This window comes from Danio aesculapii, chromosome 5, assembly GCF_903798145.1.
Source record: "Danio aesculapii chromosome 5, fDanAes4.1, whole genome shotgun sequence".
NCBI lineage: Eukaryota > Metazoa > Chordata > Actinopteri > Cypriniformes > Danionidae > Danio > Danio aesculapii.
In genome coordinates this window covers 12,306,673-12,334,074 of record NC_079439.1, presented here as the reverse complement: position 1 = coordinate 12,334,074, position 27,402 = coordinate 12,306,673, and the positions used below count along the sequence as shown (strand labels likewise).

Genomic DNA, 27,402 nt, shown 5'->3' with positions numbered 1-27,402 from the left:
CACACACACACACACACACACACACAGCTATCACATGCACATTCACACACACCCACCACACACATACATTCACACGCACACATACTGTACATACACATTTATACACACAAACATGCACATTTGCACACACATACTCACACACACACACACACACGCATGCGCACACACACACACACACACACACACATATAATTGTAGTCTGGCACATGATAGCCTCCTGTGACTGGAGTTTCCTAAACACAGGGAGTTTGATGAGTTGTGATGTTAGAGTGACTCTCTCATTTACACCTGCAGCTGCTGCACATTCTCCATTTCAGCTCACATCACACATTTCCCTGAAGGAACTACTTTATCTTTTATTTCAGGTTTGAGGAAATTACTTTCAGTTAAATATTATAGTTTCTGATTATGTAATATATATAGCTGTATGCTAAAGTTTTAGCTAAAATGATAAAATTAGCTGGTTTCTAAAACTCCAAAATATGGAAAATCTGCCATGAAAATCAAGATCAGTGTCGTTATAGATGAATGTGTCGAGTTGTATTAGTTTTTTCCAACTGCTTACACACATTTAAAAAACAGCGTCCCCTTTTTTTCAAAACTCTACACACAATTCCTAAAACTGCACACACTAAATGCAGAGTGCCTCAGATCTCCTTCAGAATGTAGCACTACATTCAAAATGCCATAAACACAATAATAGTCCTATGTTCAATCCTATGTTCAATCCACTTCAATTTGTAAAAACGATAAAGTCAACATAATCGAATTGTGTTGGGACAACATGAAGAATTTGTGTGGAACCCCACATTTTTTACAGTGTATACTACCTGACAAAAGTCTTGTCGTCGATCACATTTGTAAGAGCAACAAATAATAACTTCACTTCTAGTTGATCATTTGGAAAAGTGGCAGAAGCTAGATTTTTCTGAACTGCATCCCAATCATCACAGATACTGCAGAAGACCTATTGGAACCTGCATGGACCCAAGATTCTCATAGAAATCAGTCAAGTTTGGTGAAAGAAAAATCATGGTTTGGGGTTACATTCAGTATGGGGGTATGCGAGAGATCTGCAGAGTAGATGGCAACATCAAAAGCCTGAGGTATCAAGATATTTGTGCTGCCCATTACATTACAAACCACAGGAGAGGGCAAACTCTACAGCAGGATAGCGCTCCTTCTCATACTTCAGCCTCCACATCAAAGTTCCTGAAAGCAAAGAAGGTCAAGGTGCTCCAGGATTGGCCAGCCAAGTCACCATGCATGAACATTATTGAGCATGTCTGGGGTAAGATGGAGGAGGCATTGAAGATGAATCTAAAGAATCTTGATGAACTCTGGGAGTCCTTCAATAACGCTTTCTTTGCCATTCCAGAAGACTTTAATAATAAGTTATTTGAGTCACTGCAGAGATGTATGGATGCAGTCCTCCAAGCTCATGGGAGTCATACACAATAATCATTCTTTTTCCGCTGCAGCATGACTTTATATTTTATACTCCACATTATTTCTGTTAAGTAACAAGACTTTTGTCAGACCTTACTGTTCTAATTAAATAATAAAAAATCAAGGCATAATCATAGTTTATTTTGGTCAAATAAGTGTAATCTAGAGACCTTTGACTTTCATATAAGCCACTTCTGATACCAAATGATCAACTAGAAGTCAAGTTATTATGTGTTGTTCCTAAAACTTGGATAGGCGACAAGACTTTTGTCAGGTAGTGTATATACCCTAAATTACGAGCTGAATTCAGTTCTCCACAACATAATATCCGCTACACAAAACCACTAAACGGAGAACAGAAGCTTTTGATGAATGGCTTCCACTCTCCACATACAGATGAATTGGACGGCGCTTAATAGATTTGCATTAGATGTCCAAGATTAAAGCACTCAGAATAAAGCACATCCAATTATTTCCAAAGTGGAAAAACTTTTATTTTTATATATATTTTCCCCCTCTCTCAGTCCACAGCTGTGGTCTTTTCAGAGCACGACGAGCACTCAGTCCAGCTCTCCACTATTTTTGGCTTACCTTGAAAATCATTTCACGGAAAAAGCATCTGAAAAGCGCAGGCACTTCTAGAAGTGGGAAGGGGAATAATGAAAGCTCCAGGGTTTTTGAAAGGGACTGTGTTATTGTCAGTGGTGCATCGCCGGGGTCTATTGATTTAGTGGACAAAGAGACGAGCAGAGATGCGGTACATCTGCCCAGCGGCGTCCACATCTGATGCGCGCGTCTCAATTAGTCTGCAGCCAATAAAGAGCCATTGCATTGACACTTGTGACAGCGGGAGCACTGTTTTGGCAGGTGGAGAGACGCTTGGCAGGTCTTTGTAAATAAATTCCAACTGCATCTTCGCTCAGACACTATATGGAGTGCCAGGAGTGTGATGTCTTTCTGGCCAGCTGCGCTCCCTTTAAAACATCCTTTTATTTTAGCGTCATTCTTGGTTTGTTCTGATAAAAGGAAAGCTCTTACCTTTTGTTGGTCTTTGATGAATGAGAGAAACGAAGCGCTACTTGGAGTATGATTTTGGCTGTAATGATTTGACCCCTTCTGATTGATTTGTTATATAAAATGGAAGAGTCTGGAGGAAGTGAGGGTTTGGTTTGGAGGTTTATTAGTGTGGCCAAAGACCAAGACCTAATGGATCAGATCTGCTCTTCAGTTTGTGCTTGATTGGATCTGCGTGGCCAGATGTCTGACAGGAAGTGAACATAAAGTTGAGTTGGAGACATGAGGGTCTCTGTGTGTTCAGTTTCATGCATGATCATTCAAGACAAGGCAACAATGGCAATAACGTCCATCTCTTAGAAACACAAGCATTTGTTGTGGAGCTTGTGGATTTTTGATTTTATTAGATATTTGTTTAAGGGTTTTACTCTATTTAAAATGGTGTAAAACTCAATTCATTCATTTTCTTTCAGCTTAGTCCCTTATTTATCAGGCATTGCCACAGCAGATTGAACCACCAACTATTCCAGCGTAAGTTTTGTGCAGCGGATGCCCTTCCATCATGCAAACTTCACACAGAAACACCAACTGGCCCAGCCGGGATTCAAACCAAAGAACTTGCTGTGAGGCGACAGTAAGGGTGTCACGATTTTGAATTTAAATCGAAATCAATCGAAATGTAACCCTAAAGAATTACTATTTATAATTAGCCCTCCTGTGGAATTTTAATTATTATTATTTTTTCATATTTCCCAAGCGATATTTAACAAAGCAAGGACTTACCACTGTATTCACGTATATACAGCTGAAGTCAGAATTATTAGCCCCATTTTTTTTTGCCCCCAATTTTTCATTAACGGAGAGAAGAGTTTTTTCAACACATTTCTACACATAATAGTTTTAATAACTCATTTCTAATAACTGATTTATTTTATCTTTGCCATGATGACAGTAAATAATATTTTACCAGATATTTTTCAAGACTCTTCTATACAGCTTAAAGTGACATTTAAAGGCTTAACTAGGTTAGTCAGGTTAACTAGGCAGGTTAGGGCAATTAGGCAAGTTATTGTATAATGATGGTTTGTTCTGTAGACTATTGAAAACATATATAGCTTAAAGGGGTTAATAATATTGACCTTAAAATAGTTAATTAAAAATTGCTTTTATTCTAGCCGAAATAAAACAAATAAGACTTTCTCCAGAAGAAAAAATATCTCTGTTAAACATCATTTGGAAAATATTTTAAAAAGAAAATAATTCAAAGGGGTGCTAATACTTCTGACTTTAATATTTAAAAAAAAAATCTGGAGAATTAGCTGTAATAAAAACAGTTTAAATATATTAGTCAATTAGCCAATATTATTAGCCCCTTAAAGAATTTTTTTTGGTTTGGCTATGGAACAAAAAAAACAAACTGTTGTCCAATGACTTGCCTAATTAACCTAACGTAAGTTAACTTAAGCCTTTAAAATGCACGCTGATTTTAGTATCTTGCAAAATAACCAGTAAAATATTATGTCCTGTCATCATTACAAAGACAAAATAAATGATTTATTAGAATATTGAATTTATTAGAAACTATCAAAACTATTATGTTTAAAAACATTTATGAAAATAATTATCCTCTATTAAATAGCAGCTCGGAAATATTTGGAATATAAAATAAATTTCACAAGCTAATAATTTTGCCTTCAACTTTATTTAGGTCATCACTAACAGACCACTTAAAAAATCCCATTTATGATTTATGTGTTTTAATAAAATCCAAATTTTCTTACAATTTACAATAAATAAATGTACAATAAATGTATTACAATTTACGATGGGTGTACTTTACAAACATGAATTACAATTTCACCATGGACAGGACAACCTAATTACGAGTACAAATCAAAAAGCGACACTTTCTCCACACGCTTGCTGGGCACTTGAGCTCCGAGGTAAGCTTTTTGTTATTCCCTTTTTGAGAAATGTCCATCATGAGCTGTAATAAAGGTTGAAACTGAATGAGGTCCATTTTCGCTGTGTTTCTTGGACATTTTACAGAATCAAAATGAAGAACGGGCCGAGGATAGCGAGCCAGCATAATGTAAATTAACGTTACAGGCAGCGAGCGCAGAGTTTCTCAGTGAATCACTTAACGGTGTTTAACCATAACATGACTGTATTTCGTGTTTGTAAAGTACACCCATCGTAAATTAATCAGTCTTATACAAACAGACAATGTCGTATCTGTGTCTGTTCTAATCGCAGATCTTGTAATTGTACCCTCGTAAAATTACGAGTACGTTTTTATAGTTACAGATGCGTGAATTTTATTTACGCACAAAATATTTATGACAGCGATTTTATTCCATAAGTATTTAATAAATAAAGAAAAGATTCACGCAGCTTCTGCTACCACAGCAAATTTCATTTTTAGTTTTAAAGTTAATCAGGAAGTGACGATTTTGTTCTCTTTGACTCGTTGGATGGAAACGGTGCTTTATTTACACATCTTTTATGCAGTATTCCAGTTTTGCGCATACATTTAATTTGCTTCTTTGGATGGAAACATAGCTAGTGACATCCATAGTAGGAACGAAAAAACAAAAATACAATGGAAGTCAACGGCTGTTTCTCAACAAGAGTGAGTAAATGATGACAGAATTTTCGTTTTTGGGTGAACTATCCCTTTAACTTTGATTTCATTTATTCTTTCTATTTAATTAATGTTTGGGCGGCACGGTGGCTCAGTGGTTAGCGCTGTCGCCTCACAGCAAGAAGATCACTGGTTTAAGTCCTGGCTGGACCAGTTGGCATTTCTTTGTAAAGTTTTCCCCTGTGTTGATGTGGGATTTCTCCAGGTGTTTTGGTTTCCCCCACAGTCCAAAGACATGCACTATAGGTGAATTGAAGAAACTAAATTGGCCTTAGTGTATGAATGTGTGTAAATGTATGTGTAAATGTATGGGTGTTTCCCAGTAAGGGGGTGCAGCTGGAATGACATCCGCTGTGTATACCAGAATAGTTGGTGGTTCATTCCACTGTGGCGTCCTCTGATAATCAGAGACAAATTAATAGATGAATAATTAATGCTCTCTATGTTACTAGTAAAGCTGTAGTTTTTGTTTCTCTGCTAATAAATATGGTTTACGTTTGTTGTGATGATGATGATGATGATGTGCATGTGTTTCTCATGGCCCTGTGTTTTTTTTTTTTGCTTAAAGTTGGCAGCTCTGGGAATGCCTTGCGAACAATATTAGTTGATGAATTGAAGGAAGCCTGTCCGCTGACAGCTCCGAGCAACTAGATCTTGTTTTAGCATTAGATTTATGACCACTGCAACCTGCCAGTAAATATATTACAGCCTCTTACAAGACTAAATGCCGGGATGAAATTAAAACAGGACAATAGATGGGCACATCCACATAATTACTCACAGCATTAAATCCTGCTTGGCTGTGCATTAACGATTCATTGTGCCTAATACCTTTTGTCCTCCAAGAGTTGTTTTTCTTTTTTTGGTCCAAGCAAAATTTAATTTTGTCGATTATCTTTTGGAACGCGCCAGCATAGAGTCATCCTTTGGCTGCCTTCGGTACCATTAAAGCGGACAGATGGAATTGAAGTCCTTTGGGCCTGTAAAAGTAATCTCTTTATACCAGCAGCTACTAATGTCGTCTCAGAGCTGTCATATCGCAATTTCTCCAACACATTAGTCTTGTGTAGACTTCGGGCTTAAGTGTGGTCCACTTTGCAGTTTATTCTGGCCAAGATACAACTAACACATAACACAACTAACTGCAGGTCATTTCGTTTCCAGTTTAGGGATGAGGCAGGCAGGATAAATGAATAGTTTCCCCAAAAATTGAACTAATAGTGCGTTTCCACTGGCATGATGGGGGTGCAGTGCAGCAAGTGTTTTCAGTTTTTGTTGGTAACCACTGGATGATATTTTTCTTCTTTGGTCTGGAGCACACAGCGTTCATTTCTCCTAAAAAATACTGATTCATCTGACTACAGTACATGTTTCCACTGTGTAATATTCCATCCCAGATGCCTTCGAGCCCAGAGAAGTCGACAGCGCTTCTGGACACTGTTAACATAGGGCTTCCAAGTAGGAAGTGTCCCAACTTGTTGTATTTGCAAAGATTATCGCAATTTCTCCAACACATTAGTCTTGTGTAGCCTGACTTCGGACCAAAGTATGGTCCAGCCCTGTTTAATCTGGCCAAGATGCGACTAACGCTTAACACAACTAACTACAGGTCATTTTGTTTCCGGTTTAGGGATGAGGCAGGCAGGGTAAATGAATAGTTCACCCAAAAATCAAACTAATAGCGTGTTTCCACTGGCATGTTGGGAGTGCAGTGCAACAAGTGTTTTCAGTTCATTCATATAGAAGTTAAGTTCAAAACACCCACACAATGCATTATGGAATTGAAAGCACCACGAAGAAAGTGTTAAGAGTCCAAATTTTAGACTTGTTGCTGGTAATAGTCAGCATGATCCTTTTCTTATTTGGTCTGGAGCACACAGTGTTCATTTCTCCCAAAAAATACTGCTTCATCTGACCACAGTACACATTTCCACTATGTGATGGTTTATCTCTGATGCCTCCAAGTCCAGAGAAGTCGACGGCACTTCTGGACACTGTTAACATAGGGCTTCCAGGTAAGAAGTGTCACAACTGTCCCAACTTTTTCTGATATGGGGTTGTATTTGCAAAGATTAGCGCTATTTCTCTAACACGTTAGTCTTGTGTAGCCAGACTTTGGACTAAAGTGGGGTCCGCTTTGCAGTTTATTCTTGCCAAGATGCGACTAAAACATAACACAACTAACTACGGGTCATTTTGTTTCCGGTTTAGGGATGAGGCAGGCAGGATAAATAAATATTTACCCCAAAAATTGAACTAATAGTGTGTTTCCACTGGCATGATGGGAGTGCAGTGCAGCAAGCGTTTTCAGTACATTCGTATAGAAGTTGAGTATAAAACATCCACACAATGCATTATGGGATTGAAAGCGCCACGGAGAAAGTGTTGAGAGTCCAAATTTTGGACTTGTTGCTGGTAATAGTTTGGATAAGGCTTCTCTTCTTTGGTCTGGAGCACACAGCGTTCATTTCTCCCAAAATATACTGCTTCATCTGACCACAGTACACGTTTCCACTGTGTGATGGTCCATCCCAGATGCCTCCAAGCCCAGAGAAGTAGACGGCGCTTGTGGACGCAGTTAACATAGAGCTTCCAAGTAGGAAGTGTCCCAACTTTTTTTGATGTGGGGTTGTATTTGCAAAGACTATTGCAATTTCTCCAACACATTAGTCTTGTTTAGTTAGACTTTGGACTAAAGTGTGGTCCACTCTGCAGTGTATGCTGGCCAAGATGCGACTAACGCATAACACAACTAACTACAGGTCATTTTGTTCAGGGATGAGTTTGTCAGGTAAGGTTAAAAGAATAGTTCACCCAAAAATGAAACTTGCCATGCAAATACAACACCACCAGCGAGAGTGTCAAGGTAAACAGAAGTCATTTACTTTCAATGGGAGGTTTATGGTAATAAGCTATGACAGGTGTTCTCAATCTCGGTCCTGGAGGGCCGGTGTCCTGCAGATTTTAGCTCCCCAATCAGACACACATGGGCTAGCTAATCAAGCTCTTACTAGGCTTACTAGAAACATCATTGCAGGTGTGTCAAGGCAAGTTGGAGCTAAAATCTGCAGGACACTGGACCTCCAGGATTGAGTTTGAGAACCCCTGAGCTATGACATGGTTCGGCGGCAACATATTGGAACGTACTAGTCCAGTGTTTCTCAACCACGTTCCTGGAGGACCACCAGCTCTGCTAATTTCCTTGTCTTCTTAACCACACACCTGATTCAGATCATCAGCTCATTAGCAGAGACTAAAAGACCTGTAATGGGTGTGACAGACAAAAGAGACATCCAAAACATGCAGTGTTTGTCGTCATCTAGGAATGTGGTTGAGAAACACTGTACAATCCACTGCTTGAGAAGATTTCAGCCAATACAGTCCAATAAACTTTAGTTACGACCACATTATTTCTCAAGCAAAATGAAAGCAGGGGTTGATTATTGCTATGGAGATATCCTAGTTTGTGTTGTAGGATGCGCACAAATTAACGTGAAGGCTGGTTAAACGTCTTCTATAAACAACATGTTGAAATTAGTCTAGCACAAAAAACATAAGCCTTACTACACAAACAGCTTTTAATTGGTTTATTTCATTAGAAAACATGTTAGATCGTCAGGCTACCAACAGCAGGCCGACTAGAGCGACGCTAACAGGGCGGCCAGAGGAATTCTGATGCGTAAATTTGATCCTGGCTCTTCCATGCTGCATAATGGTGTTGGATAGTAGCTTTTTTGTTTTGAAGCTTGCAAAAGCGCATAAATCCGTTGTAAGACTAACCCATTCGCAAAATTAAAAGATTGAATATTTTTGAATATTGAATATTTAATATTGCTAAATTTCTTTATTATTATGCGTAAAAATGTTTGCAATTTTTTTCTCTGATAGAAATTGGGCTCGTATTTCACAATGTGCTTTTGAAAAGCATTCAAAATTTGCTGTGCTTTTGTTATTATATAAAAGTGTGGCTTTTATGTAAGCTTGTACAAGTGTTAAAGAACACAGTGCTTTACTTCATCTTTATTTAAATCACATGCTTTGTGGTTTAATAATTGCACCAAGCCATTGATCGTGATTTTGTTTGTTGTTTTCCAGAGTGAGAGTGTTTGACTTGCGGACTGGCTCGTCGGTGCTCTCATTATATGCTCATCACATGGGCGTCACAGCAGTCCAGGCAGATGATTGGAGGATTGTAAGTGGCGGAGGCGAGGGATTGGTCATTGTGTGGGAAATGAGGATAGGAGCCAAACTCTGGGAAATGCACAACAGGTGAGAGTGTTTGTTCACTTTATTTTTTATTAATCTTTAATGAATAAAAAATTATAAAATAAACAAATTTTATTATTATTATTATTATTATTATTATTATTATTATTTAATGTCAGAATTTAGAGACGTAAAGATATTTTGAGGTGCTTTGAAATGCACAGAAAACATAAAGACAGGGGTGGGGCATATTTTGCGCTTCAAAACTCGCCACACATTCTCTATTGGAGACAGGTCGGGACTGCAGGAAGGCCAGTCAAGTACCTGTATCCTCTTCCTCAGCAGCCAGGACTTTGTAATGTGTGAAGGATGTGATTTTGCGTTGTCTCTATGTAATCTCTATAAAATCTCTATGTAGTTTTCGGAATCAATGGTGCCATCACAGAAGTGCAAGTTACCTTTGCCAAGGCCACTGACACAACCCCATTCCATGATAGACTCTAACTTTTGGACTTGTTGCTGGTAATAGTCTGGATGATCCTTTTCTTCTTTCGTCCAGAGCACACCTGAAATACTGATTCATCTGACCACAGTACACATTTCCACTTTGTGTCCATCTCAGATGCCTCTGAGCCCAGAGAAGTTGACGGCGCTTCTGGACACTGTTAACATAGGGCTTCCAAGCAGGAACTCTCCCAACTTTTTCTGATTTGGGCTTGTATTTGCAGTTTAAATGTATCAAATGGAAAAGTGTCCAAAGACATGAGGTGATGCGGTGGCTCTTTTCAGTGGATGTCCAGTGTGTGACCCCCTCCGATTCTTTTAAATCTGTCCACGAGCATTGGTAAAGGTGCGGATATATCTGTACCAGCTTTGCTACTCGACCTTTCAGTGTATTCACATCGCTAACTTTGTTTTTGATGTGTTGGATGTTGTTCTTCTGTCTGACCCTCATGGATATGAGATCATCAAAGAAGGCGGAGTTCCAGGATACACCCACCAAATGCGTAATCCTTTTGGACCAATGGTAGCTCAAAGGACTTTAGGAGCTAAAATGAACTCTCTCTAAAAAAGTTTGTTTTGGTGAGCTGTTTTGAACTGCCGAAACAAACTCAAAACGAACTTATGGTGCGTTCCAAATGAGATATATCGTTCCCTCTGAAGGGTAGTTTGGAGTAAACGAATTATGGCGGCCATATTTAAGTGTAATTCAAAAACAAAGGCCCTTCGCAATTAAATATTTAAAAAATACAACTGATGGACACTTCGGGAAGGAATTAGGGCATAGGGATGAGCCCTTCTGAATGGAATCCATCCCTAGTTTTGGCTGTATTTTCTTCCAAATTATATCATTTCAATTCATCTTTGATTTCATTTAGAGTATACCAGGGCCTTTAATGTTGATTTCGTCCTGATGTTATATAGTTTTTTTTAAAGCACTGATGACCCATGATTGTTATGTGTGTGTGTGTGTGTGTGTGTGTGTGTGTGTGTGTGTGTGTGTGTGTGTGTGTGTGTGTGTGAACAGACACCCGGTTCAGCACATTCGGTTCAGCAGCAGCACTCTGGTGACGGCCAACATCCCTGATGAGAAGAGTCCCCGCGGGGCCTGCATTACAGATGATGACCTCACCGCTCACCGCAGGTACACACACACACACACACTACTGTGGTCTGTGTTGCTGTATTTCCAGTAGGTTTATGACAGGATCACATGGTTTCCGCTACATTCATTCGTCCGTGGCGGAGTGCCACACCAAAATTCATCCCGACACGGCTACATTACAGCTTCTCATTCAAAACATTTGGTCGTTTTTTTTAAATAGTGGGTTATAATCGCACCAAAAATGTAGTAAAAGGGAAGTGAATTATAACAGCGCAAACTTTTCTGTAATAGTAGTGCTGTGCATTTTTTGTTTAACCCTTTAAGGCAGGGGTCACCAATCTCGGTCGTGGAGGGCCGGTGTCCCTCCAGGGTTTAGCTCCAACTTGCCTCAAAACACCTGCCTGGGTGTTTTAAGTATACCTAGTAAGACCTTGATTAGCTAGTTCAGGTGTGTTTGATTAGAGTTTAAGCTAAAATCTGCAGGACACCGGCCCTCCAGGAACAAGTTTGGTGACCCCTGCTTTAAGGTGACGTCCTGACTGACTGACTGACTGACAGGTGCATGATGCGTGAGGCCAGCAAACACGACGTAGCTTTCAGTTATGATGAACAGCTTCCATAATTATATTTTAGTTATAGTTAAAGGTCTAGGGTTCTGCATACAATGACTTGATATTGCTGGAGTTTATAGCCGTTTCACTTTACTTCAGGACGCATTAATGCCGCTCTGTAGGTCTGTTAGAGACATTCACAAATATTCCTAGCAAATCTAATAAATGTTGGAGACATACTCGTTACACAAATACGCTAAATCACACTTCAGCAGTGTTTATTTGAGAGCGCACAAGAAAATCTGCACTTGAGCAGCTATATTTGAGGGAACGAGCAGTTTTGTGCTCGAGCACAGAGATTGACATGCTCGTAGGCTATTTCATGAATGCGGTTGCAACTTAATTCTGCGCTCATGACATTTGTCATGGAAATAACGCCACATGTAGTTAGTAGATCTGTGTATAACAGCTGGAAAAAATTCTAGAGGAAACACTGGGATCATATTTTCTTTTATTACTGAAGGTTTGTCATGATATTATCACAATATTGACCTAAGCTGCAGAATAGGCTACTTTAAGAAACAAATTATTTGTGTATCGCTTTATTGTATATAAGCAATTCCATGCAAATGTCAACCTTGCCATGAAAAAAATTGCGTTTTCACCAAATTATGAAAACCATTTCTATGTTTTTTGTGGAGGCTTGTATTTTATAGTATTTTAGAAATACTCAAAAATGTCTCTGTCAGTGTTTTCCAGCAATTATATTTGATTTATCAAAGTAACACAAGTGGCAATTTCACATCCGTCACATCCAGAACGGAGAGCTGTCACATCCATAACAACACTTTTCCCTCATAAATGCAAAAATGTAAAATAAAATAAAGTCAATCATTCATGTTCAGTAGAGAGACCTATTTAATCCTTTAGATTAGCATTGTTTCCTTTGGGTTGTGCAGTTTATTCACAGAATTTCTACAAAGTATGTTGTAGACTGCAAACTCACAGACTTTTTTGGTCACATCCATAACGCATGTTTATTTTCCTCATTTAAAGTACAAAACATGTTTACAGATTGATATTTTTCTGGTCCCTTAACTCCGTGGTGAGTTGTTTAGGAAAATATAAACAGATGTTTCAATATAATGTTAACAGATATTTTCTATGTGAATTTATGTTCTGAGTTTTTACTGCAAATGTCACATCCATAACGCTGGAAATGCTCATATACATGTTCAGAGTAAATAAATCATGTAAACTAATGACATTGCAAATGGATGACAGAGTACAACAGTTAACACTTTACAACAATATCTCAATAGTAAACATTATTTAATGCATTCAAATAGCCACTTAAAGTCTCCCTCTGAACATCAGGATTTCTCCATCATCATTGGATGCTTTTAACCCTTCCATTATAGCATTTTTTGATAGCAAAGCCTTGACACCACATAAACATGCATCTTGACTGTTGATTGTGAGGTCAAATGTGTCATTTTTACTCTGCAGATACCGTGGACTGATCTGTCATTATGATTTCTCCATGGACTCGTCCAGTCAGGATCACGTTCTGCCCATCTGCAGGTCCAACTACACAGAGTCCTCCGGCTACAACTATAACATTGGCCTATCCATGCCTTACGACACACTGAGCGGCCCTTAGACTCCGGGGGCCCTTGGATGACTGGTATTGCTACTTAAGGATGATCTGGAGTTTTAACAATATTATTATGTGTTTTATAGCCAGCTTAGATATAGACGTACGTGTGTTAACATTCCATTTCAAACACATGATTCTGCTTCTACATTTAGTTTTTAATATATTGTACTATATTATATCTGTGCTTGTACATTTTAGTGTACAGTAATATCAGATCTCCATTTAAGATGAGAAGAAATACAAATAATGCAAAATGAGGTTTTGTTGGTTTATTTGCTGTCAATAATTCAATAGACTAAATACAAGATTTAAGATATTATTATTTAATAATAATAATTATTATTATTATGTTTCTGAAATAAGGGTATTATGTTCACCAAGGCAGCATTTATTTAATGACTGAAATAATATTAGAATTTATTTAAACCTAAAAATATTTTAAAATACAATAGGTTGTCTTCAGTTACACACCATTCTTCAGAAATTATTGCTGTACAAATATAATATAAAATAAAATAATGAAAAAGTTAAGAGAGGAAAAAACTTTCCCAAATAAAACAAATTAACCCTAATATAGTCATAAATCAATAAAATCGATGTTAATTTTCTGTAGCCTTAACTTCATTCTTCAATGTCAAAGATTCATCAGAAATCATTGCTGTTAAAAATATAAATAGTATCAAATCAAATAAATATAAATAATGAAATCATCTTCTGTGCTTGTACATTTTAGGGTACAGTAATATTTAGGGTACAGTAATATTTAGGGTACAGTAATATTTCAGGGTACAGTAATATTTCAGGGTACAGTAATATTTCAGGGTACAGTAATATTTAGGGTACAGTAATATTTGATCACCATTAAAATGATAAAATACAAATGATGCAAAAGGATGTTTTGGTGGTTTCATGTTATTTGCAGTCAAATTTAAAAATTGTAAATATTAATAATATTATGTTGTTGTTGATTTTTTAAGGTGTCTTGTTCACCAAGGCAGCATTTATTTGATGATTGTGAAATAATATTACATCTTAATTTCAACTTAAAATGTTTTAACTTATTTTTGTTATTTAAAAACCTCAGTATTAATTATTTTATTCAAATTAATTATTTGATCATTTAGTATTTTAATATCGTATTTAATATTTTTTACATCTATAACTTCGGTTACAGTGTTCGAAATCACATCAGTCTTCAGAAATCATCAGTGTAAAATATAGAATTAATATAAAATACGATAATAAAATAATCTTAATAAAATAATTCATACCTTTTAAATATAATAATTTTAAAAATCCATAACTTTTTCACACGATTCTTCAGCAGTGATTGTTGCAAAACTAAAAATATCAAATTAAATAAAATATGAATAATAAATTAAATTAATTAGAGAGAAAAAAATCTACCCCTTTATTTAATAAAAAATTAAATAATTTAAATAAGTTAATAAACTAAATTTAGTATTTCAGCTATCATAACATCAGTCTTGAATGTCATTTGATTCTTCAGAATTCACTGCTGTAAAAATATGAATGTCAAATAAAAGAAATATCAATAATAATAAATTAATTAGGCGACGCGGTGGCGCAGTAGGTAGTGCTGTCGCCTTACAGCAAGAAGGTCGCTGGTTCGAGCCTCGGCTGGGTCATTTGGCGTTTCTGTGTAGAGTTTGCATATTCTCCCCGCATTTGCGTGGGTTTCCTCTGGGTGCTCCGGTTTCACCCACAGTTCAAAGACATGCGGTACAGGTGAATTGTATAGAGTAAATTGTCCGTAGTGTATGTGTGTGAATGAGGGTGTACGGATGTTTCCCAGAGATGTGTTACAGCTGGAATGGCATCCGCTGTGTAAAAACATGTGCTAGATAAGTTGGCGGTTCATTCCGCTGTGGCGACCCCTGATTAATAAAGGGAGTAAGCCGACAACAAAATGAATGAATAAATTAATTAAACAACCCCCCCCCCCCCCACACACACACACACACACACAAAATCGATAAAACAATTAACAAAAATAACCCTAATGTAATTATAATAAATTATTCAACTCAATTAATTAAACCTAACATTTATAAACCCTAAATAATATATTTGATCACATTGCTACAGTAGATTATTAAAGCATTTACCATTTCTTATGGACAGAAATTAATTTTTCAATGTAAAAGTATTCATCCTGTGGAAGCTGCATTCATAATTATCCAAATGTCTGAAGATGCACATTCATTCCATGAGGACATTTTCCTAATCTAGATTCAACCACAGACCCTTTGACCAAATATGGAATGGGAGGTATTTTATAACCGAGCATACACAAGATTCATCATTTCAGACAGAAATACACAACAGAACTCAATGCTCATTAAACTGTTACCATTTAATCTCTTCAATCTAAAGGAGATTTAGTCACACTTGAGGATTTCAAATGACAATAATGTACAAAATTATCACTTTGATATACGCCATCGCTTAAACTCCACACCCTGTAATATACAGTACTGTATATTAATAAATAACCTTGATGGAGGGAAGCCAGAAGGATCAGATATTACTGTAATAAGAGGACAGGAGCAGGAAACCGACTCTCGCTGTTGTTTCCTGAAGTGAAAGATAAGATTTGTGGATTCATTAACTCAGGGTGTGGAGTCTGTCTTTCAGCACTGCTTTGTTAAACCAACAAAAATGCAGATTGTTGACTTTGTGAAAACTTCCTCCTCTATAAAAGCTCAGGAAAAAGTTGCATAAAATTCCTGATAAAAATACTTTATACTCATGACAGTATGTTCAAGAATAACCAGGCTTATCTGGGTATATAAATCTCCTTCAAATACACTGTATAAAGTCTCTACGGTATATTTAATTTGTCCCTGAGGTCTGGACTATAAACTGTATTTCCCAGTGAATGCCATGCTCACTGTTTAGCACTGAAGATATGTCAGAGAAAGTCAAATCAATACTTGAATCCATGGGAGAAATGCTGTTCTAGAGCAGAAAGTTCACTTCATTTCCCACAATGCATCGTTCTGGTGTCCAGATTCCAAAAGTGAACGTTCATCTTGGTCTCGATCTCGATGTCTTTTAATATCTGTGGGAGAGATGTTCAGATGTGAGGTGTGGAGTCTTTATTTTTTTTAAAGAAGCTATATGTATGAATATATTGTGTATTAACTGCTTTTGTTCATTGGCAGTTTTAATTGTTTGTAACAAAACGTAAAAAAAAGAAACTAGATCTTTCCCAACTTTTTTGGTTTTCTATGAAAGCCTGTAGAGTAGAGTAGACTGCTTTTTATGTTTTGGATTCAGGATTTTATTTATTTTTTTGGCCACTTTATTAGGTACACCTGTCCAACTACTCGTTATTGCAAGTTTCTAATCAGCCAATCACATGGCAGCAACTCAATGCATTTAGGCATGAAGACATGGTCAAGATGATCTGCTGCAGTTCAAACTGAGCATCAGAATGGGGAAGGAAGAGGATTTAAGTGACTTTGAACGTGGCATGGTTGTTGGTGCCAGACGGGCTGGTCCTAGTATTTCAGAAACTGCTGATCAACTGGGATTTTCACGCACAACCATCTCTAGGGTTTACAGAGAATGGTCTGAATAAGAGAAAATACAGCAGCAGAAGACCACACCGGGTGCCACTCCTGTCAGCTAAGAACAGGAAACTGAGGCTACAATTCGCACGTTGCCTGGTCTGATGAATCTCGATTTCTGCTGCGACAATCAGAATTTGACATCAACAACATGAAAGCATGGATCCATCCTGCCTTGTATCAACAGTTCAGGCTGGTGGTGGTGGTGTAATGGTGTGGGGGATATTTTGGCACACTTTGGGCCCATTAGTACCAATTGACCATCATGTCAACTCCACAGCCTACCTGAGTATGGTTGCTGACCATGTCCATCGCTTTATGACCACAGTGTACCCATCTTCTGATGGCTACTTCCAGCAGGATAACACGCCATGTCATAAAGCGTGAATCATCTCAGACTGGTTTCTTGAACATGACAATGAGTTCACTGTACTCAAATGGCCTCCACAGTCACCAGATCTCAAAGTAGAGCACCTTTATGATGTGGTGGAACGGGAGATTCGCATCATGGATGTGCAGCCGACAAATCTGCAGCAACTGTGTGATACCGTCATGTCAATATGGGGCAAAATCTCTGAGGTACCTTGTTGAATCTAAGCCAAGAAGGATTAAGGCAGTTCTGAAGGCAAAAAAAGGTCCGAGCCGGTACTAGTAAGGTGTACCTAATAAAGTATATTTGTGCCTATAAAATGAATGCAATTTTTTTCCAGAAAAGATCAAAATACACAGTTACAAATGAAGAAAACAACTCTAAAAAAAGAAGGAAAAAAATATTAATTATCATAATTTATTTAGCATTTATTTCTTTACCAATTTTCAAAAGTAAGTTTCCACAAATCATGAATGTTGTGAATGCGAGTTATTAAACAGATTATTGTTTACTGGTTAAAAATGTTCATTCTCTGTTTTACCCAAACCTCTCGATGCGGTGGGGTTAATGGCAGTCTATCCTGGCTGTTGAACTTGTGTTTGTGCCAGTAAAAAATAATGCAACTTATCCACAAAATAACAAAAACTTTAAGATTTATGAAAATACATAAACTAGAAAAGTAAAGTTCGTAGACAAACTTTATGGTGGCTTAAGAAAGCCTCGTTATTGAAATAGCTTTAAAGTTTAAATAACTGAAGCAGTTTTTAAGAAGTTTGAAACAGTTGGCAGAGATAGATAACTACATATATGTTAGCATGTTTCTAGTATAAACTAGCATATTGTTAGAATTGATTTAGTATGAATTAGCATGTTGCTAGTATGATTAGTATGTTTGTTAGTATGTTTCTAGTATGGATTGGTATGTCGTTAGTATGATTGGTATATTGTTAGTATAGATTGGTATGTTATCAGTATGTCCAATGCAAAGTCAATGGCAGTTTTTTTAAATGAATGGGACAGTTGCTAGGGTGCCTTAAGTGATTGCTAGGGTGTAGCTAGTAAGTTAAAAGGTCATCAGTGTTTGCCAGAGTGGTAGTCTGAGTTAAATGAGCCCGTATGACAGTCTCGCGCAATGTTATGAGGTCAAAAAGTTTGGTCCAATGTTAAGTCAATGGGACTTTTCTGAATCTTCCGGGACAGTTTTTGGAAAACCGTAAGTCGGAAAAGATATAGCAACTTAATTCAGTATAGTTTGTAGGTTTGGAGTTAGCTTTGTGGTTGTAGTACGAACGGTCTAGGAGGAGATGCGTTATTAAAATAGTCTAAGAAGAAGATGATGACGGAAGAAGAGTAAGTGGATGTAGTATAACAGTATATTGACTTTCTCAAGCCACCATAATAAATAAACATGGTCACAAAACAGTTCTTTAAGAATTGGTCAAAGATTTGTTTGCAAAATCATGACTCATGAACGTGAATTATGAAACAAATTTGCAAATATTAGTTAACCGGCAGTCTACTCTGATTGGCTAGTGATATTGACTGATTGGCTAGTATGTATGCATTAATGTTACAGGTGAGGAGGAAGCGGCACATACGCTGACATCATGAGACAAAAACTCTGCTAACTCCATTTCGCCATTTTTAGATGAGTTTTCACAAATTTTCACACTGCACACCAACACTGCCACACAGAGGGCGGAGCCACAGTCACTCCAGCTGACAGTGACATCACATGCATACCCTCTGTATAAAGGTGCGTTCGACTTCATGCAGCGCTGCGCAGATCGATCGAAATCTGTCTTAAAACGGTACATGCTGGTTAGAAATTTTGTCCGGATTGATGCTGCGCTGACGCCACGTGACTGTCACATGTGGCATCAAAGTACCACCACAGTGCTCCGAGATCAGACGACTGATCTAGCCCGTGCAGCATCTGAAGAGTGACTGCACAAGCACTGATGACGACAACGACATTACAGGATTAGCCGAGTTCACCACATGACAACAACCACGTGTGTCTCGGGTTTATTATTGGACACTTCTGTCTCACAAATTTCAAAACAAACAATTCACTATTTATACCATCTTGTACACATCATGCTTATTAAAAGACTACAAATATTTTCCTGCAGTAATCATGTTTTGTTAAATAATCTGGGTATATGGTCTAGATTGTTTGCACATGTTTATTTTCAACCTTTTTTATACAGACTATTTCCCACTTAGCTCCATCAATGCTTTAAATGATATATTTTAGTAAATAACCTAAATATTAACTCAAATAAGTCCTACAGACTTGAAATAAAATAATCATCATCATTGATCCTGACACCCTAAAGGTTTTCACCCTAAAACTTAAAGAACTATTTTATTAAATAATTATAAAATGATTTATATGATTCTAAAATATATATATATTTTATTTCCTGTCTAGCCATTTATACCTGGTCTTTCTGGGAAACGTCTACTTAAAGTGCAGCTCACTTATTTTAGGAATGTCCGTTTGTTCAATCTTTCATTATCCAAAATAATCTTAATCATTGTTTAAGACTTAATCAACAGCTTGTTTTGAGTTTTGCATTAATATATATTGGACAGGTTTATATCTATAAATGTAAACCCCTTTTTAGCATATTCACACAATAAGTATTAGCCTAACGAGTGATGTTTAAACTCCTAGAATTTGTGCTCATTGATTTGTATTTAATAGTGCTGTTTGTTTTTATGTTTATTCCCCTCTCGTTTCCCTTTATTTCTCACATGCTTTTGTAATATAATTAATTCATTATTCCCTTGTTGTTTAAAAATGAACTATAGTTTGTAGAGACTGTATTCTGTTTTATTTTTAAATCTTTTGTTGTTATAAATAAAAATAAATAAATAAATGATGATGACGCAATGTGATTGGTCATCATGACTGCCGTAACTTTGAGCCACGAAGAGTCCAGCTGTCCGTTTTTAACTCCGCCCCCGCCTGCGCTCGGCTAATCTCGTTGATCACCGGCTGCAGCTGTGCTTCATGTCGAACGCACCTTATAACTCCAATTATCATGCAGTACCAACCTGCATAAACTGTTCAAACGTGATTCCTTCATAAAATTCATCAGGACCCTAAAGCAAAAAAGAGACAATCACGATCACCAGGTATCAATTACAGAATCCCATAAGACTTGGCATTATAAAATGACTGTATTTAAATGTGAGTGGCCCTCAGATGAATGTATATTTGATTCAAGCATGACAGATCATACCATCCGACCCACTGTGACACTGGCCACCTCCAGCATTGCAGCGTCTGAAATGGCTTTGGCCGTTTCTGCTTCTATGGTTCCATAGCTGGACAGAAGCTCCTCCACCACCTACAGTCACAAACACGGACAGATTTCCTGACATTGTGTGAATGACAGAATACAGATACAGCCGCTTGTTTACATGATGAACAACGCAATCACGGGAGAGCAGCGCAGATTCAAAAACAGGTTGTTTTGGTAATCCATACATTAAAAAGTCTTCTGGCTTATATTTCGATTTATTAACTCTAAAAAATGTTTTCAATGTGGATATTCATTCATTTTTCTTCGGCTTAGTCCCTTTATTCATCAGGGGTCGCCACAGCGGAATGAACCACCAACTTATCCAGCATATGTTTTGCACAGCGGATGCCCTTTCAGCTGCAACCCAGTACTGGAAAACATCCATACACACTCATATACACACATACACTACAGCCAATTAGACTCAAACCAGCGACCTTCTTGCTGTGACAGTGCCAATATCTGAGCCACACCAAGAAAATTTGATTGTAACAATTATTAATTGGCTGTCAGTAAACACGCCAAACCAGTAATCAAAGACCACAGATTTTAGCCTAGGATTATAGAAATCTTTTAGGATTTCCAAAACTTGTCAGACGACCACATTTTAGATGAAATTTCACAATGTATGCCAGGCTTAAATACGACTGACCACTGAACAGATTTATTAATGTACATTCCACTACACCTAAATTAAACCTCAAAAAAACCCAACTTTTCATGATTGTATGTGAGAAACTGTCAGTTGTGTTTCTTACAACAAAAAAAAAGTAAGATCGAATATAAGAGTTCCACCAAAAGTGGTGCAGCCTGTTAGTAAACCTGGCCCATATGGCCCGTTTCCACTGAGTGGTACGGTTCAGTACACTTTTATGGCCATTTCCACTTTCAAAACGTCTCAAAAAGCTAACCGTACCATACAATTTTTGGGTACCCTTTCGAAAGAGTGCCTAGCACAACAAAAGGGTATCAAAAGACGGAGCAAGACACGCAGCTGAACGCTATTGGTTTACAGAGATACGTCACTTGCTCATGCAACAAGCAGGAGAATGAAAACAAAGGAACCGGCATTGTTAAAATACACAGCCGAGACATTACATCGTAATAATATATACATATAATAACAAGCCACGGTCGACCCGAGCTCAAACAAACCTTGTCGTCGACTTGATGAACAGCTGCAAAGCCAAGAAGCAGAATCTACCCTGTGCCCCGTAGTTATTTACAAGGCCGTCTAAAGCGCGAACGGTTTCGTTTTCTCGGATGCGATCACTGCGCATCTATTTTTGAAATAACGAACTTCTTGAGCTGATGATGATAACATGCACATGATTATTGAAGTGCTTCTGACATCCGACCATTCCAGATAGGAACAAACGCGAGAGAGAAGCGCAAAAAACAAACAAAGGAGAAGCTGGAAAAAACAAAGGAGCAAATGATTCTATCAGCACCCTAAAACATGAACAAACTGCCATGTTTAACTATTATCATCACCTTTTGGACTATTATAAACTTAGAATGATAGAATTACTTTCTAACAAGAGCTTAGAAAATAAGATAAGATAAGATAAGAGTGTGGGCTATGTAGCATGTTGTTTTTGAACCCAAAAAAGGCCTAAATGTATGCTGTGTGTAGTTTTTCTGTAATTGATAACATATCAGAGATTGTAAGGGGCTGTATGTGTTCATATATGTTGCATTTATTTATTTATTGTATATAATTGCAGATGTTACAATAGACTATTATCATTGATCTGGAGTTCAAATCAAATCATGTTCATAGAAAAGTTAGTAATGAACATTTATTCAAGTATTTATGTGTATAAAGACTCTGTTTTGTGTGAAGTGATTCTTATATGATATATGAACGGCACGTACAGCTTTACTGTAGACATTTCCTCGAGCGAGAAAGACCATTGGTAGCCTTTTGGCAGTGGAAATGCAAGCCTGATGAAGGTGACCCGTACCATACTGTACCACTCAGTGGAGACAGGCCAATAATGTTTAAACCAAGCAAATGTATATTTAGTGGCTAATTCATCTGAATGGATATGATCTCAGTCTTACATTTTACTAAGATCGGCTCATCCCCAATGACCGTTGGGTTTAGGGGTGGGGTTTGGAGGCACGCCTCCTTTTAAAAACTGTACATTTTCAGGGTGTTCTTCCCTTACCTCCTTGAAAGCTATATAGGAGAAAGACTGTGGAACAAATATTAGTGAAGAAGAATGGCTTTCGGTCTGTTCTGGAATATTTAATGTCAGTTCGTCTAAATAAGATATTTCCTGGTGTTTCTCAGTGTTGTTTTAAGTGCAAATCCAATGTTGGTACTGTGATGCATGTATTCTGGGACTGTGACATGATAAAGACATACTGGAAAGATCCACAAATTAGTTCAGAAGATTATAGGTAAACCTTTTGCGCTTTCTCCAGCTGTTTATCTTCTGAATTGTAAAACTGCTCTACACCTTAGTCATGGACTAGAATCTGTGTTACACTTTTGCACATATCTTGCAAGAAAATGTATTCTTTTGTTGTGGTCCTAACAATTCCGTCAATATGTGGATAAATCAGGTTGCCATTTTCTTACCCTTGGAAAAATGGACTTATGACTTGCATCAGAAATCTGATGATTTCTGGCATATCTGGAATCCTCTATGGGAGTTTTTGGAGAATGTATCTTGAAAGACTGTATCTTATTTTATATTATTTTTATTTGAATTTTTTAATTTGAATTACTAGCCGATGGACGATTTTATAATGGATGGCTATATTATTGTATATCTTGACATGAGACACCTATACCACTGTTCTGCCATTGTCACAATCTTTAAATAATAATAATAAAAATAATAATATAAAAAAAAAATTATATAAAAAAAACTACATTTTCTAATTAAAGCGGATGAATTAGCCACTTTTTGGACCATTCTTTAAATAGTCAGGTTTCACTGTAGAATTGGGCTGGTTTAAACATGTTTGTAGTTTTATAAAATAAGAAGTTAAATGATTCTTACGCGTCTGTATTCGTCCAGTGTGATGACGCCGTCGTTGTCAGTGTCATGCATGTTGAACAGAACTACAGAGAGGAAAAGATGACCTTCCGTCAAATAGTTTTGTGGTGGACAATTAAAAAAACCATATTGTTAAGAAATACCCCATTTTACGAAAAAGTGTAAATGCAATATTTGTAAAACGCAATAAAATTGGGTGATTTGTTGATTCTCTTTAACATCTTTTTTTTAAATTGTCAGACGTACAAAGAAAATATTTATTTAAAAACTGAAAATATTAGCAATATCATTCATTCATTTTCCTTCGGCTTAGTCTCTACTTCAGAGGTTGCCACTGTGGAATGAACCACCAACTATTCAGGCATCTGTTTTACGCAGTGGATACCCGTCCAGCTGCAACCCAGTACTGGGAAACACCTATACACGCTCAACAAACACTCATACACTACAGACAATTTAGCTTACCCAATTCACCTATAGCGCATGTCTTTGGACTGTGGGGGAAACCGGAGCACCTGGAGGAAACCCACGCGAACACGGGGAGAACATGCAAACTCCACACAGAAATGCCAACTGGCCAAGCCAGAACTAAAGTCAGCAACCTTCTCTCTGTGAGGCGACAGTGCTAACCACTGAGCCACCATGCCACCCCAATAATAGCAATATTAATATTGTTATTTAAAACTAAGGTTGTTAAACATGTCGCAACTCTTTTTTTTATATTTTGTTGCAGCCATTGAAATCAAAATGGACCCTTTTCACAAGCCTGTTACGACACGTTTAATGTCATCAGCATCTCAAATCCTTGAAAGTTTTTAATATTTAGATTCTTTTCAAAAGCGTATGATCATTCATATGTATTTATGTATGTAGTTCATCATCTTCGCTTCAAATTACAAAAAGCAAATTACAGCTTGTGTGAGGCGTTTCTAATGCAGCGTCTTCTGGGACAGAACAGTAAATCTAACGTTATTCTCTCCTCTGGCTGCCGTCATCTGTCTCACACAGATTTCCTTTTTCTGAAAGTCTTTATAACATCATCATGGGGATTTTCTTTTATTATTTGAACAAATAAGATTTAAAAAATATATATTTGTCCTATTCTCCCATTCACTGCGCTCATAGTTTTCTCAACTATGACGACTTCCGTTACAGAGAAACCCGGAAATGTGGAAAGGGTCTATTAGTTCATATTACAAATACTATTTATTTGGTCTATGAAAATCTTTTCTTCGACTTTTGTCAACTAAATAAAGCTTAAAGAGAATCAGAAAATCAAATATTCACCACTTTATTGCATATCACACAAATGTCCCGACTTATCGTAATAGTTGTTGTATTACAATACTGAGAAAGTGAACTTAAATAGTCTCTAAAAGGAGAATAAATATTCAGGGACACATTTAGTGAAGCTTAAATTTTGTTTGGGTAGTTTAGATTGTATCCATCATGTCAAAGCATGTTGAAATTGCTGAAATTTTAAAAGGGACTCATGTTGTAAACCTTAACATTTGTTTAAATGTTTCAGATTATATGTATCATGTCACAACATGTTAGTCACAGTGAAAATCTGCAGAGCTTCTAATATTATCAGCTAGATAAAAAAGCACAATGGAGAAAGTTTGAGATGTTTCCTCACAGCGAAGTTTCTCCTCCTTGATGGTTTTGTTTTTGTCCTCAGCAGTCCGTGGTTTTGGGGGTCTGAAGACGGACAGGACCGTGACGAACTCCTCAAAACCAATCTCTTGCAAACAGCCCTTCTCGTTCTGACCCAAATTCCTGGAGAACACACAGATATCGGCAGTTTTACTTTTATATAACCATAGCAGAACATTTTCATCTCAGTGTTTATTTAAAACCAGGCTAATCTTTTTTTAATTTAGTTTTTTAATTTAATTTATCAGTTTATTCGCTGTTTAGATGACAGAGTTGAAGACATAAATTCAGACAAATCTTTTTTATTTAATTTTATTTTATTCTGTTTTTAGTGGTCGCAATGACACAGTTGAAGACATAAAATAAGACAAATCTTTTTGTATTTTATTAACATTTTATTTAATTTTTTAATCTGTTTTTAGCGGTTTAGATGTAGTTGAAGACATAAAACAAGACAACTCTTTTATTATTTTATTTTATTTGTTTAATTTAATTACTTTTGATTTAATTTTAGTAAATGTTATTATTTTTATCTTTTGTTTTATTCCCCACAGTCTGTTTTTAGCGAGTTAGGTGAGAGGACTGAAGACATAAAACAAGACAAATCTTTTATTATTTTATTTATTTTATTCTATTTTTAGTGGTCGAGATGACACAGTTGAAGACATAAAATAAGACAAATCTTTTTGTATTTTATTAACATTTTATTTCATTTTTTAATCTGTTTTTAGCGGTTTAGATGTAGTTGAAGACATAAAACAAGACAAATCTTTTATTATTTTATTTTATTTGTTTAATTTAATTACTTTTGATTTAATTTTAATAAATGTTATTATTTTTATCTTTTGTTTTATTCCACACAGTCTGTTTTTAGCGAGGACTGAAGACATAAAACAAGACAACTCTTTTATTGTTTTATTTATTTTATTCTGTTTTCAGTGGTCGAGATGACACAGTTGAAGACGTAAAATAAGACAAATCTTTTTGTATTTTATAAATTTTTTATTTTATTTTGTTTTGTTTTAATTTAATTAAATATTTGTTAATTTTATTCCCCACAGTCTGTTTTAGCTGGTTAGGTGACAGGGATGAAGACATAAAGGAAGACAAATCTTTTATTACTTTGTTTTGTTTAAATTAATTGTATTTAATTTTATTTTATTTATGCTCCACAGTCTATTTAAAGCAGTTTAGATGACACAGTTGAAGACAAAAAACAAGACAAATCTTTTATTTGATTATTTTGTTTAATTAAATTTAATTGTATTTTTAATTAAACTTTATTCTCCACAGTCTATTTCATGGAGTTTAGATTACAGTTGAAGACAAAAAAACGAGACAAATCATTTATTTATTTATTTATTGTTTGTTTTGTATAATTTTTCATTCCCCAGAGTCTGTTTTTAGCAGTTTAGATGACAGTTGAAGACATAAAATGAGACAAATCTTTTATTTATTTTATTATTTAGTTTTGTTTAATTTAATTTAATTGTATTTAATGACATTTATTTTATTCCCCACAGTCTGTATTTAGCAGTTTAGATGACATCATTCAAGACAAATGTTTTACAATTAAGCAATTTAGCCTACCTAATTCACCTGTACCGCATGTCTTTGGACTGTGGGAGAAACCGGATCACCCGGAGGAAACCCACACCAACACGGGGAGAACATGAAATGCCAACTGACCCAGCCGAGGCTCAAACCAGCGACCTTCTTGCTGTGAGACGATCGTGCTACCCACTGCGCAACCCTGCCGCCTTACTGTATTTTATTCATAACTTTATTTTATTCCCCACTGTCTGTTTTTAGTGGTTTAGATCAGTGTTTCCCAACCCTGTTCCTGAAGGCACACCAACAGTACACATTTTCAACCTCTCCCTAATCAAACACACCTGAATCAACTCATCAGAACATTAAGGTGCGGTCACACTTGACTTTTCTTCCCATAGACTTCCATTCATACGCACGCGAATGCGTCAGACCGGAAACGCGGGGTCATGCGTCGAGTTTCGCATGTTGCTGCGGTGCAAAGTTCAAGCTTGGTGAACTCTAACCTGCTAAATCGGATCACTTGACTGCATGAGAGCAATTGAGGATCAAAACAGGACCTCTCTGGGCAAAAATGTAAAACATGGAGCAATCGCTCGCTTTTTTAAATGTCTAATAAGCTTGTTTGATCCCGCCCCTTTTCGCAGCGCCACACGACAGAATTTCGCACACACAAAGCCCAGTGTGACCGTAGCTTCAGACAGACTCCAAAATCTGAAGTTAATTAGTCAGATAAGAGAGACATCCAAAATATGTACTGTTGGTGTG

At 36.7% G+C, this 27,402-nt stretch overlaps 2 protein-coding genes across 3 annotated transcripts in view; one reads left to right on the top strand and one right to left on the bottom strand.

Annotated features, from left to right (window-relative positions):
- Window positions 1-25,315, top strand: part of fbxw8 (F-box and WD repeat domain containing 8) — a 56,617-nt gene extending 31,302 nt beyond the window's left edge. The window contains exons 9-12 of one of the 2 annotated variants that reach the window (XM_056457380.1): window positions 9,203-9,376; window positions 10,842-10,958; window positions 12,980-13,157; window positions 25,109-25,315. In XM_056457380.1, coding sequence (XP_056313355.1) covers window positions 9,203-9,376; window positions 10,842-10,958; window positions 12,980-13,133 — 445 coding nt within the window. In that variant the 3' untranslated portion in view covers window positions 13,134-13,157; window positions 25,109-25,315. Of the gene's footprint in view, window positions 1-9,202; window positions 9,377-10,841; window positions 10,959-12,979; window positions 13,388-25,108 lie in introns of those variants that run through there. The other variant, XM_056457379.1, reaches the window with a different exon arrangement.
- The window catches only part of tesca (tescalcin a), a 21,626-nt gene continuing 9,465 nt past the window's right edge, over window positions 15,242-27,402 (bottom strand). Inside the window, exons 4-8 of the mRNA XM_056457381.1 lie at window positions 25,067-25,206; window positions 23,431-23,492; window positions 20,351-20,458; window positions 20,163-20,210; window positions 15,242-16,215 (exon numbers count right to left, since the gene is read on the bottom strand). Of these exons, the coding sequence (XP_056313356.1) occupies window positions 16,132-16,215; window positions 20,163-20,210; window positions 20,351-20,458; window positions 23,431-23,492; window positions 25,067-25,206 (442 nt within the window). The 3' untranslated portion in view covers window positions 15,242-16,131. The remainder of the gene's footprint in view (window positions 16,216-20,162; window positions 20,211-20,350; window positions 20,459-23,430; window positions 23,493-25,066; window positions 25,207-27,402) is intronic.